The sequence below is a fragment of the Cyprinodon tularosa genome, unplaced genomic scaffold (assembly GCF_016077235.1).
Source record: "Cyprinodon tularosa strain WSP-4 unplaced genomic scaffold, ASM1607723v1 ctg78, whole genome shotgun sequence".
Lineage (NCBI taxonomy): Eukaryota > Metazoa > Chordata > Actinopteri > Cyprinodontiformes > Cyprinodontidae > Cyprinodon > Cyprinodon tularosa.
This window is the reverse complement of record NW_024039540.1, coordinates 1936318-1950707: the sequence shown is the minus strand read 5'-3', so window position 1 is coordinate 1950707 and position 14390 is coordinate 1936318. Positions and strand designations below refer to the sequence as shown.

The 14390-nt window shown below is 41.2% G+C and overlaps 1 protein-coding gene across 2 annotated transcripts in view; it reads left to right on the top strand.

Moving 5' to 3' along the window:
- Positions 1-14390, top strand: part of LOC119773720 (AP-2 complex subunit alpha-2) — a 46496-nt gene that overhangs the window by 16012 nt on the left and 16094 nt on the right. For both annotated transcript variants that reach the window (XM_038270840.1, XM_038270842.1), the window contains exons 5-13: positions 1713-1842; positions 5830-5931; positions 6016-6124; positions 6226-6376; positions 8026-8194; positions 8424-8561; positions 8645-8827; positions 11506-11603; positions 11852-12083. In XM_038270840.1, coding sequence (XP_038126768.1) covers positions 1713-1842; positions 5830-5931; positions 6016-6124; positions 6226-6376; positions 8026-8194; positions 8424-8561; positions 8645-8827; positions 11506-11603; positions 11852-12083 — 1312 coding nt within the window. The remainder of the gene's footprint in view (positions 1-1712; positions 1843-5829; positions 5932-6015; positions 6125-6225; positions 6377-8025; positions 8195-8423; positions 8562-8644; positions 8828-11505; positions 11604-11851; positions 12084-14390) is intronic.

The following is a 14390-nucleotide window of genomic DNA, read 5'->3' as shown; positions in this document are numbered from 1 at the left end:
GTGAATCAAAGCCCCGTCTTTCCTTAGCCCAGAGGGTAGACCAGGAAATCCAGCTCTGTAAAAGCTTGCCCTCCATCCCCTGCAGGGATAGCGCCACACTGTGGGTGGTGGAACAAGCAAGATACGCTGCCCCACCCCATCTGAGAGGGTGTTCTCCACGGCTGGAGACACCATAAGCCCTGAAAGATCCCGTATCCTTCCAGAAAAGCAGATATGCTCATCTTTCTGCAAAAGAAGTGTTAATTTTCCCTACTACTGTTTTATAATTTGTATTTTTTGTTATTTAAAATAGGTTATTATCCCATAATTTGTTATTAGACATTGTTGGTTATTAAGTTTGTTCTTGTATTCATTTTTCATTTAAACACAGATGTTACTCCAGTTTCACATTTCCTGTGGACATCTTGATCTTGTTGAGTTTGTAAGATTGTGCAATAGTTAAGTAAACAAAGTGGATTCTGATAATCAAACTGTTTGTTCTCCTTTTTCCCCCAAATTGGAATCGAAAAAAGAATCGAAAAGAATCGAATCGTTTCATAGAATCGAAAAGAGAATCGGAATCGTGAAAATCTTTTCAATTCCCAACCCTAATTACGACTTCATTCTAATATTACCACTTTATTCACGTAATGTTACGACTTTATTCTCATAATATTACGACTTTATTCTCATAATATTTCGACTTTATTCACGTAATGTTACAACTTTATCTCATAATATTACGACTTCATTCTAATAATATTACAACTTTATTCACATAATGTTACAACTTTATTCTCATAATATTACGACTTTATTCTCATAATATTACAACTTTATTCATGTAATGTTACGACTTTATTCTCATAATATTACGACTTTATTCTCATAATATTACAACTTTATTCATGTAATGTTACGACTTTATCTCATAATATTACGACTTTATTCTAATAATATTTCAAATTTATTCACATAATGTTACGACTTTATTCTCATAATATTACGACTTTATTCTCATAATATTACGACTTTATTCACGTAATGTTACCACTTTATTCTCATAAAAATCCCTAGCCTGGCCCTAATACGCCATCATACATTAAGGCCTCACTATGCTTGTAGTATTTTGTTTTGATATACAGAATAAATATTACTCAAATGAAGCCCATTGTTACAACTAATCATGGATCCCTTCAATACAACCTTTCTTCAATTTTTAAACCTCTGTCTTGGTTGTTGGGAGCTGCGTAAACGTTTGGATAAATGTACGCGTCTCATCCTAAATCATTTCAGTCTAGCGGCTAATGCTCTGAAATGTTCTGAATCTAGAATCCAGCTAATGAAATACAAATTTGATCTTCTGTCTCCTTGAACTCCAGTTGGCCTCGGCAGATGGCCGCTCACACTGAGCTTGGTTTTGCTGGAGGTTCCTTCCTGTTAAAAGGGAGTTTTTCCTCTCCACTGTCGCTACAAGCATGCTTAGTGAGAGGGATTGGATTTGAGTCAATGAGTCGATGCAATCAAACGGTTTTCCTTAGAAAAGGAATTTAATCAATCTATCTGGATGATCCGGTGAACTGTAAAGTGTCTAGAGTTGACGTGTTGTGAATTGGCGCTATAGAAATAAACTGACTAAAATTTCCCCAGAATGTGAGCATGAAATGTAACCTTCCTGTAACACCCAGCCGCTGTGTAACAGAAGACTAAGCTGCCTAATGTTTCTGTTCCAGGGACACCATGGACAGCGTGAAGCAGAGCGCCGCTCTCTGCCTTCTGCGGCTCAACAGGACGTCTCCTGACTTGGTGCCGATGGGGGAGTGGGCGGCGCGGGTGGTCCACCTGCTCAATGATCAGCACCTGGTAAGACTGGGAGTTCCTCTGCTGCAGAACTGAAGTAGATACTGGTTTTACTGGTGCGTAAAAACACTGATAAACACAACTTGTAGACTCTGCTGTTTAAAAGATTAAATAAGCTGAAAATTATTAATTCAATCTTTTTGGTGAATACCAAACCCATCTCATCATCTCTCTCATTCTACCAACGACAGCAACTTGTAATGGTCTGTTCCCAGTCTGCTTTAGCTGCAGATTTATTAAAGTCGTAGGGAAATCATAGTTAGATGTCGAATCATTCTCGCTTAAACATGTTTATAAATGTGCTCATGACATGTGCTTGGCTGATATCTGATCAGGGCATGTAAGCGGAGAGGAAGAAATATGGTGGAGAGCTGAGCGGTTTTCAATTTAAAGTTGTTGGGAAGCAGCTATTCCAACCTTTGCATTTCAAAATTCTCCCGAGTGGTACCGACTTTACACGAGTGAATAAAGTGAATGTGATTCGTCGTTTATGAAGGGAGCGGGATTGTTGTGGCGGAAGGTTCGCAAGCAAGTTTGATTGAGGCCGGTTTTTCGGAAGCATCTTGCTAACCAGTTAGCATTTTAGTGCTAGTAGGTTCCATTGGGACCAAGTAGCACTAAATTGGTGACTTAGAAACGACACTGTCAAGGAACGCTATGGACAGAGGAAACATGCAAGAGGAGGAGAGTTTAGTGTCGGAGGTCGTGGATGAGTCTCCTCCGTCATCCATTTTTTTATTATACATGTTTGAGCCCTTGCCTCGCAACGCTGCCGGTTCCGTTAGCTCTACGCCTGTTGAAGACACAGACGTTCATCCCCGTGAACACTGGGACGGAACTCAATGGACCTTAATTATTTCAACAGTTGTGTATATTAGCTGCGACATATGAATCAAGATGCTGTGACCAAAAAAATTTGATTGACAGATGACGGTTGATATATGATTGGCTGAATTTAGGTGTTCAGGCTGATGTATAACTAACTGGCCTGCAGAAGATAATAAAAAAAAAAAAAAAACAGACTTTAAGACAGGATTTAAAAAAAAAAATAGAAATGTTCTACATTTTGGGACAATAAAAGATAAATGCATTTGATAAAAGATGAATACATTTTATATACATGTTTAAGCCAGAATGATTTGACATTTAAATTTGATTTCCCTACGCCTTTAAGTCTGAAACTGAAGAGTAAGAAAAAAGAGACATTATAACTCCTCATGTTTTAGGAAACATTTTCCTAATTTGCTGCTAATAATGTAGCCTCAATTAAAGATAAATGTTCTCCATCTGCATCATTTGGTGCTGTTCTTGAACAGCGGTCCGGGTCCAAACGAAGGCTCTGTTGGTATTGAATCAGCTCCCTGAGAAACTGAGACATTAGCCCCCTTTCCACTACCCCTGTGAAACCAATCTGTGCCGAGTTGGGACCGAGCTTGGATCAGTTAACAGTTCTTGGTTCCTTAAGACCGTTTACACACCACGCTAGCGCGGTTCCTCGCCTCCTAGTGCCAATCTATGGTACTACTTCTCTCTAGAGGTAAACAAGCAAACCAACATGTAGGCGCCTGGAACATTGTGGAAGTTTCCAGAGAGTCAGGTGAAGAAGGCAGCCTTTGGTGAATTTACTTGACTTCTGGGAAGTGGATACGACTAACAATAGTCTAATCAGGCTAACTGATGCAGGAAACAATGACAGACGTTGAGGTTCATCACTCGCTGAGCAAAATCCTTTCTGGAAATCCTGTGGCGCGCTAGAGAAGCTAGTATTTGTATGAATGTCTGGAATTTCCTGATTACGGAGACTGACTGTAAGAAGATGACATGGTCTGCTCATGCACTCTTTGTTATCTGAGAACGTGGCGGCGCCTCAAGGCAGCAGCCAAGAACAGCTCTCGACTATTTCAGGGAATATGGCATCAAAACACTTAACAGTCTTATGTTTACATTTTATCACAGCTGCACTTTAAAAAGGGAAATGTCTTGAGAGCTGTACTAAAAAAAATTCTTTTTGTATGCACTGTATGTACAAAATGACAAACTTTAAGTCTAAAGCTACGTTCACACCTAAAGCAGCAGAAGCAGCTAGTTACACGCAAAGTAAATGGTCAGCGCAGCAAAAGGTCCTGCAGTTCGTTATGACTAGCAGGAGCAGCGCTTCACGAGCTTCAGAGCATCTACAGCGTGTGACGTGCTACAAAAGCAGGAGCTGCTGAAGCTGAAAAATTTTAGTTTTGCTGCTGGACACGCCGCATCAACCAATCAGAGAAGCTGATCTAGGAGCTGGCAGGGAGACAGACAGCACTGCTTATGCAGAGCACCATGATCACTAAATTAACTTAAAATACTGAAATCTGCCAGCAAAATATGTTGATGCCTGCATTTCGGATTACCTACATGAAAAACGCTAAGATCTACGTCCGGTCGCTGCGAACAGAATTGGCAAAACCGCAAAGAGGTGAGGCCAGAGGCTGCTGTTGAAGGGGATTCCCAGTGACAGCGCACCGCTGGTGTACAGGGTCTGAGTGGCTCTGACAGATAAATAATATTTAAAGGCAGGATGATAATCTGGATGAACTTACTGCACAGATTAAAACTGAATCTCTTCAGCTATTGATGGATTGTTTAGCTGAAGTCAAATCTTGGATGGAACAAAATTTTCTTCACCTCAATCACAGTAAAACCCAAGTTTTATTATTTGGTCAAAGTCCTCAGACTACAAATCCAGATCTGATTCTTGGTTCTTTAGCTCAGTTTTGTCAGACCTCTGCTAGGAATCTTGGTTTCACTTTTGATAGCTGTTTAAAGCTAGACAAACAAGTTAGCTCTGTTGTTAGATCCGGTTTTTATCACCTGCGGATTTTAGCAAAAATTAAATCTTATTTTTGTTTTAAGTACTTTGAAGGACTTATCCATGCTTTCATCACATCTCGGTTGGATTATTGCAATTCATTATATAGAGGCATGGATAAATCACAGATTCAGCGACTTCAAATGATCCAGAACGCAGCGGCACGGCTTCTTACAGGAACCAGGAAGCGTGACCATATAAGGCCCATACTGGAATCTTTACATTGGCTGCCCGTCTTTTATCGAATAGATTTTAAGATTCTTTTATTAACTTATAAGGTTTTAAATGGATTAGCTACTCCCTATCTTCGGGACCTTTTAAAATTTCACTCTGTATCCAGAAGCTTACGATCAAATAATCAGCTATTACTGACAGTCCCTCGGACCCGACTTAAGAGGAAAGGAGATCGGGCTTTTTCTGTTGTTGCTCCAATTTTATGGAACAATTTACCTTTTCAAATTAAATCTGCCCACAGCCTGGATCATTTTAAATCGCTTCTTAAAACTCATTTTTATTCTTTGGCATTTACTTGAAGTGTTTTCATAATCTGTTTTTATTAATTAGTACTATTGTTTGTCCTGTACAGCACTTTGGTGCAGTTTTATACCTGTTTTTAAAGTGCTATATAAATAAATTTGACATTGACATTGACAGATTAAGTTTTCAGGTGGATTTTCTCACTTAAAAACATTAAAACTACTTTTTACCCACTGATCACAGCAAATATAGCTGGCATTGTTAGAGGCAAAGGAAGGATAGGGTGGCCTCCGCCCAACACGCATTAGAGCCATGTTCCACCGCACAGCTAGAGCAGCAAAGATGCTTCAGCTGCTCGTCAGAACTAAACTTGTACAAGTATCAAAAATAAAGCAACAGTTGTGTTTTTGCTGCTCCTGCTGTTTGCGGTGTAAACGTAGCATAAATCTAAGTCAACTGAACCACGCCGAGCCCTACTGATGAACTAGTACCAGTTTAGCGCGGTTTGGTTGTATCTGGCGTGGTCCGGTTCAGTTCTGCGTGCCATTTACACTCAACAGTTATCTCTGTTACCTTGCTGGGCCCAATCTCGGCACGGTTTCAACAGGATAGTGTAAATGGGCTATGGAGTCGGCTTCCTCACCAGGATCTGTTCCTGTTTTCAGGGAGTGGTCACCGCAGCCACCAGCCTCATCACCACTCTGGCCCAGAAGAGTCCTGATGACTTCAAAACCTCCGTGTGTCTGGCTGTGGCCAGGCTCAGCAGGGTGGGTACCGCTCTGACCGTCTCCGACATCGTCTGTTCTGGTTCAGACTGGATTTCACCATCGGGATCTCTTTCTTTTCCACAGATCGTGACTTCTGCGTCCCTCGACCTGCAGGACTATACCTACTACTTTGTTGCTGCGCCGTGGCTGTCGGTAAAACTGTTGCGCCTCCTGCAGTGCTACCCTCCCCCCGGTACGGTACAGAGCAGCAGGCCTGACGGCACCAACAGATCACCTCTGAAACTCTTTGTAGGCCGAGTGGACATGAGTGCAAAAAATGTTGTGATGTTGCAGAGGACGCAGCGCTGCAGAGTCGTCTGACAGAGTGTCTGGAGACCATCCTCAATAAGGCTCAGGAGCCGCCCAAATCTAAGAAGGTACAGCACTCCAACGCCAAAAACGCTGTCCTGTTTGAAGCCATCGCCCTCATCATCCACCATGACAGGTTGGTTTCCTTCTGCTCCTCCTTTGTTTACCTGCTTTTCCTTCCTTCCTTCCATGATGGATACAGATGAATGAAACAAAGCAGGAAGCCTTCAGTCAGCGACAGGAACATTAAGAGAAATTAGTTCCAATATTACTGAAAGTAGGAAACCCACTTGTTGTTGTTTTTCCAAGAAAGTTTGTTTAAAAAAAAAAAAATACAAAAACTCCTTAGCCCCCAAAATAGTTTTTTATTTATATACAGTAAAAAAAAATATTTATATATAAATATATAATAATTTATATATAAGTTATATATATAAGTTTTATATATATATATATATATATATATATATATATATATATATATATATATATATATATATATATATATATATACGTTTTATATATATACAGTGGGGCAAAAAAGTATTTAGTCTGGTTGTGGACAGGTGTCTTTTATACTGATAACGGGTTCAAACAGGTGCCATTAATGAATTATAAGTTATATATATAACTTATATATAACACATACCACCATGAATTAAAGAGGGTCAAATCTGGATTTGAAAAGAATTTGTGCATTTATAAAAAAAAATTCAAAAACTACATTTTAAAAATTTGCTAATTTTAAAATATAAATCTTTTGCAAACACCTCATGAATAAAGCCCTGCATACACTGTAGAGACTGAAATTTTTTCGGGAATCCCATGGGTCACGGGATTTCCGTGGGATTCCCGTGGGATGGGAGTCAGTATTAGTAACGATCACGTGATTGGGACGGTACAGGATTAAACATTAAGGGGAGCAGACGGGAGCGGGAGCAAACCATTAATAACAAAAAAAAAAAAACTAGGATCGATGCCAAAAAATAAAATAAAATAGAAAGGAAAAAAAATCCAGCACTGGCGCGCCGCTGCCATTTTGTAGTTTTTTCCTTGAAGCCTACACTATAATGCGAGTCAAAAAAAACGACACGACCCAAAAACCAACAGTGCTTCCGCTCTGAGTTTTTCCACCCGCGCTAGGAAAAAAAAACAAGAATGGGAGTGGTGCAGGAGCAGGAGTCATTCTGAGTGGGAGCGGGATGGGAGTGGGAGTAACTTCACCAGGACGGGACAGGATTTAGATTTCTACTCTGGACGGGATCGGGACGGGACACAATTTTTTTCTGTGGGAGTGGGACGGGACAGGAATGAAAATCCACTCCCGTGTCAGTCTCTAATACACTGTACAATTTTTTGCCCTATTTGGGCCGATTCTCCAGTCGTGCCAGAATTATATATATATAATATAATATACTCACATTTGCGCATGTCTATCCCACGGCGGGATGCCATTTCTCGTCTTGTTGAATGAGTTCGCAAAGTATTCTGGGAAGTCACCTCATTCCCAAGTTGGCTCCAAACCTCACTCAATCTGAAGGGATCATTTTAAGGGTCGAAGGGCACTTCTCCCTAGCTCCTATAACTATTGGGACAAACTAACCTCACATGTGAATGCGCTTAACCGAGTGCTAGGGTCCAAAACAAGTGCAAGTGAGTGAAATTCATTGCCTGTGATGATGGTCTAACTGTAGGGGGAACAGGGGACGCCCCTTTGTCAGTGCTGGCATCTGGCTTGTTTATTGCGTCCTGAAGTCAAAGCTGTTTTTGTTTTTTGTCTCTCAGCGAACCCAACCTGTTGGTCCGAGCCTGCAACCAGCTGGGCCATTTCCTGCAGCACAGGGAGACCAACCTCCGTTACCTGGCCTTGGAGAGCATGTGTACGCTGGCCAGCTCCGAGTTCTCCCACGAGGCTGTGAAGACGCACATAGAGACTGTCATCAACGCCCTGAAGGTGAGCTTCTGGACCACATGATGGGTCTGACCAAAGGCGATGTCAAGATGCGGCCAGGGTGGATATCCCCCTGCTGTTAAAAAAAAAACTGAAGGGAGAAACACAAATCTGACGTCTTGCGCATGCGTATTGACTATGGGTATGCTGGTCTGACGGGGTATGCTCACCCGACAGAAGACCTCCTTAGGATCCAAAGTTAAAGTCTTTGCTTCTTGTTTTCTTTATGCAGACTGAGAGAGACGTGAGCGTCCGCCAGCGGGCCGTTGACCTGCTTTACGCCATGTGTGACCGCAGCAACTCCAAGCAGATAGTAGCAGAGATGCTGAGCTATTTGGAGACGGCAGACTACTCCATCAGAGAGGAGATCGTAGGCCATTGAAAACTTACCCGTTCAGCATTAAGTCTCTGAGAGGAAGATCCTCTCCTCAGCCGCTGAACTGTCACCCACAGGTGCTGAAGGTGGCGATCCTGGCAGAGAAATATGCGGTCGACTACACCTGGTACGTAGACACCATTCTCAACCTGATCCGCATTGCTGGCGACTATGTGAGTGAAGAGGTGTGGTACCGTGTGATCCAGATCGTCATTAACCAGGACGACGTCCAAGGCTATGCTGCAAAGACTGTTTTTGAGGTGGGTACCAAAATATTTCCCCGCATCGTATTAATAATGATACAGAGTATCTAATGTACTTAATTTGTGTTCAATACCTTTCAAGATGAGATAAATATAGAATAGGGAAATAAAAAATGTTGAGCTTATATCCAGAAAAGAACAGAGAAATTACAAAAAACAGCTTTTTTCGATCAGTTGGGTTAAATTGAGCTTCCTTGACAGTGTTGTGTCTAAGTCACCAATTTAGTGCTACTTGGTCCCAATGGAATTTCCTATTGGGAACCTACTAGCACTAAGTTGCTAACTGGTTAGCAAGATGCTTCCAACAAACCACCCACAATCAAACTTGCTTGCAAACCTTCCGCCACAACAATCCCGCTCCCTTGATAAATGACCATTCGCATTCACTTTATTCACTCGTGTAAAGTAAAGCACCAGTCGGGGAGAATCTGGAACTGCAGCGTTTGGAACAGCCGCTTCCCTACGACTTTAATGCTTAGGAAAATGAGACTTAAATGATCCCTCATTTATTACAGGCCACAGATATTTACTATCAGTTTGCTTTTACTGCTAAAAACTTTTCCTTTTATGACCAGTATTGTGTTTATAAAACTGTTAGCTGTTGACAAAGATAACGTTTGGTTATCAATAAAAAATCTTCTCTTGAAGACAACTATTAGCCTGAATATGCTTTGCTAGTGTTCATAGAGACAAGTTGAAAGAAAAAAACTGTCTCAAGAGGTGGGATTTATGGAAAAGTAGCCAATCAAAGTTGATGTTGTCAGATTGGTTTCACCTTCAAATTGACAAAAGTTGACATGAGCACAGAGAAGGGTCCAAATGCGAGTTGGAGAGAATCTATAAGCTTATAAAAAGCAAACAAGAAGTGCAGAGGAGCATGAACTCATTGTTGACATATTGGGCCCTAGTTGTATTGAAAATGTTTGATATAATATTGAGATATGTGATGTGCACAGAGAGTAGTTAACGTGTGTCTGTTTTAAAACGGCTCATATTACTTTCTCTTTCATGGTCCTTTTCAATCTTCAGCATGTTTGATGATACAATTAAAGGTAATATTTGTAGTTATAGCTTTCCTGTTTATTACATATTTTACCCTTATACAAGTAGACACACAACCACACACGAGATATTTTTATTAACATCCGCTCACTACAAAGAAATATTGTACAATAATTTAAAAACCAAGTAAACAAAGAAAAACAACAAAGTTTTCTATCCCATTTTTTAACGATGCAAACTGAAATATCTTGGACTTTAAAGGAAAAATCCAGTCAGCAGGGAATGATCAATGGATCATTATCTATACCTAAAACTGCGGTGATTTAATTAATTTAGTGTTAATCAGTTAAAAAATTAAAACAATAATTGCAGTCGCAATCAATTTAATTCAATTCAGTTTATTTCTATAGCGCCAATTCACAACATATCATCTCAAGACACTTTACAGTTCAACCAGATCATCCAGTGAAATTGATTCAAAGTTTTCTATCTAAGGAAAACCAGTTGATTGCATCGACTTGTTGACTTGAAGGCAATCCCTCACACTAAGCATGCTTGTAGCGACAGTGGAGAGGAAAACTCCCTTTGAACAGGAAGAAACCTCCAGCAGAACCTGGCTCAGTGTGAGCGGCCATCTGCTGAGGCCCACTGGGGTTCAAGGAGACAGAAGCAGAGATACAAAAAGCAGCTGTAAAAGGCGGCCCCGTCCAGGAAACACACAGCCAGGCAGACGAGCTCCGAGCCAGCTCCCATGTCAGAGGATGAAGAGAGCACATCCAGCCAGTCACAGTCAGAGAAACAGGACTACACTGGAAAAACAGGCTGATCTCCAACATGTTGTAATACTGTACATCTTTCCGATTCCTGATCCTCCACGGCTGGTTTCTTCGTTGGATTGTCAACTTAAAGAGGGAGGATTTGCCATCGAACTTCAAGCCAGAGAAAAAACACGTAATATGTAGCCAACATTTGGAAGAAGAATGTTTTCATGATGACTTGGATAATAGTGACAAACACCAGATACAGCACTGGGACTTGATCAACAGCCGATACCGCACCGTGACGTCACAAACCAGCAGGTAGCAGTAGTTTTCTTTGACAAACATGGATGCCTCCAGTAAAGCACATTTAAATGAAAATTACTCTTAATTAAAACACTTATCATTTATTGAACAGTATGAAATAATTTCATATTTAAAGTACTTTCAGAAGTTTGAATTCTGAATATGACCGGACTTTTCCTTTAAAATAAATTGGATATTCATCAAACTAAACATCTAAGACATGTTATAACCACTAGGCTACAAACTTGAACTTAAATTAAGAATACTTAAATACATTCCAAAATCTGGATCTCTCACAGGGAACAAATGAATTAGGCTTTTTATCTGACAATAACATACTGAGTATTTTGAAAAATCTAAGCCTCTTTTCCCTTATCTATTTTCCTATCAATCCTCAGTGATCAGCAGATTTTTTCAGCTTTTTACCTCCTATCTGTCCTTTCAGTGTTTCTCCTGAAACACTAGTTTCATCTTATTGACCATCATAATCTAGGCCTCTATTGGTAGCTGTTGAGCTCAGTGTTTTGCTTGTTGGGGACACTGTTTCTGTTGTGTATCTTTTCTTTCCTCACAGTAAATGTTTTTCCCTTCCATGTTGATACCCTGTAGGCCCTCCAGGCTCCAGCCTGTCATGAGAATCTGGTGAAGGTGGGAGGTTACATTCTTGGGGAGTTTGGAAACTTGATTGCTGGTGACCCACGGTCCAGGTACTGACTGCATCAGTGGATATTTTAGCACCTTATCTTTTAACCTTTAAAAAATTTTAACATTTATAAAAAAAAAAAAAAACCTGTGTGCAAACATACAGACTTTTTAAAACCTTTTTTTCATTTAATGTGAGAAATGTTGTAATAATTGCATGTTAATTAGCCTTTAAATCAATTTTTAACAATGCAGTTTTATGCAACAGACTTGTTTTTCAAGGTTTAATTTTCTATCATATCTTTATTTCCAGCCCTCTGGTCCAGTTCAATCTTCTACATTCAAAGTTCCACTTGTGTTCGGTACCAACTCGGGCTCTGCTGCTCTCAGCTTACATCAAGTTCATCAACTTGTTCCCGGAGGTTAAAGGCACGATCCAGGATGTCCTCCGTTCAGACAGCCAGCTCCGCAACGCTGATGTGGAGCTACAGCAGCGAGCTGTGGAATACCTCCGGCTCAGCTGCATCGCCAGCACAGACATTCTGGTTAGTAAAAACTCTGCAAAAAGAGCTTCGGTCTGATGCAAATACTGTAAAAAATGTAAATACTGAAGATGGGTTTTCTCCTCATTCAGTTAAATTCAGTTTATTTCTATAGCGCCAATTCACAACATGTCATCTCAAGGAACTTTACAGTTCACCAGATCATCCAGTCAAATTGATTTAAAGTTTTCTATCTAAGGCAAACCAGTTGATTACATCGATTCATTGACTTGAAGGCAATCCCTCACGCCAAACATGCTTGTAGCGACAGTAGAGAGGAAAAACTCCCTTTTAATGAGAAAAAAACCCCCAGCAAAACCAGGCTGGGTGTGAGCGGCCATCTGCTGAAGCCGACTGGGGTTCAAGGAGACAGAAGCAGACATAGAAAAACAAGAAGAGATAGAAAAAAGGTAACTGTCAACCAGCTCCACAGCCAGGCAGACGAGCTCCGAGCCAGCTCCCAGGTCAGAGGACGAAGAGAGCACATCCAGCCAGTCACAGTCAGAGAAACAGGACTACACTGTAAAATAGCCTGAGCTCAAACATCTTTAAACAAGGGTGTTTATAGCAGCAGCATAGCAGGAACTGGCCAGATGAAGCTACTGTGAGAAAAAGCAATTCTGCAGAGTGCGAGAATAGAGATATGATAAAAAAGGGTCTCTATACAGCAGCATAACTATAGAGATAGGTATAGTTGCTGTACATCCTGGTTATACAGTAGAGGTAGATTGTTTTTACGTTTTAAACAGGGCACGTTTATTAAAATCATACTTGCTAAGCTGGTAGCAACATAGTTTGGAAAATTACATTCCATTATTTTAGCAACTATGATTAAGGGAAAAAACTTCAGCTAATACCACCTCATTGAAAGGCCGTAGACACTATGATTATAGAGTCATCATTGTTGTTTATAAAACCTTGCCATTAAATTCTAATTGTGGTCTCAGCCTTGATAACATGATGTTAGCTAGCTTTACCTGAGAGGCACAACTGTCCTACACAGTTAAGTCATATTACCGTATTTTCACGACCATAAGGCGCACCGTACTAAAAGGCGCAGTCTCAGTTATGTGTCCCATTTCTGTATTTAACACACACATAAGGCGCACCGGACTATAGGGCGCGTTTTTTATATACAGGTACATGTCCTCTACTACCTTTAAATACCTCTACTGCGTATTTAAAAATACAGTGGGCCCAAAACTGAGTATGACTGTGCTTTATTCATGTATTTATTACAAAGTATTAATCAAACCTGGGAGCTGGCCGTGAGACAGACACATCGCAGATGACAGAGCGCTGTGATCACTCCTAAATTAACTTAAAATCCTGAAACCTGCCGACGGAATATGTTCGCTTTTATTACCGGTATCCTGGTGCCTGCAGTTTAAATTATTTAGATGAAAAACACCTGCCAGCCGCCGCGGTGAAACCAGAGGAGACCCGCCCAGAGGCTGCTGTTGAATTAAGTTTTCAGGTTGAAAAATAGAGCGGGAGCAAAACTGAGTATGATTGTGCTTTATTCATGTATTTATTACAAAGTATTAATCAAACCCATCAAAGTCATCATCCTCTGTTTCTGAATTAAACAGCTGCGCTAAATCAGACATGCCAATTTCCCCTTCTTCGCTGTCAGAGTCACTTTCCGTGCCGGGCGGCTCCTTGGAAATGAGCTTTTGCGAAAGCTTGAACAACAGAGCCAGCAGACACGTTAGTCCAAGCATCTACAATCCATCCGCAAACTGTGGCGTTAATTGCCCGGCGCTGCCTTCCACTTATCCTGAAACTGTGCTCTCCGTCTGTCATCCATCGCTCCCACGACCGCTCGCAGCCTTACTTTGAACGGCCGCTTCACACCGATGTCGAGCGGTTGAAGTTCCTTTGTCAGACCCCCTGGATAACAGCGAGCACAGCGTTCATTTGATTCACCTTTTTTTTTCACATCGGCTGTGAGATGGGCACGCAGCGATGGTGATGCGTGGAAAAAACCACCTGGTCTCCTCACATACACCTGCCTCAGCCACGCTTTCATCATCTCCTCATCCATCCAGCCTTTTTCATTTGCGTTAATCAGAGCGCTGTGTCTGTCTCGCTGTCAGCTCCCAGATCAGCTTCTCTGATTGGTTGATGCGGCGCGTCCAGCAGCAAAACTTCAATTTTTCCATCTGAGCAGCAGCAGCGCGTTGGCAGATGCTTAAACGCTCCCGACGCGCTGCGCCTGCTGCTCAAAACGCGCTGCGGGACCTTTTGCTGCACCTATACGCGCGTCAACCATTGACTTTGCATGTAAACTCGCTGCTTCTGCTGCAC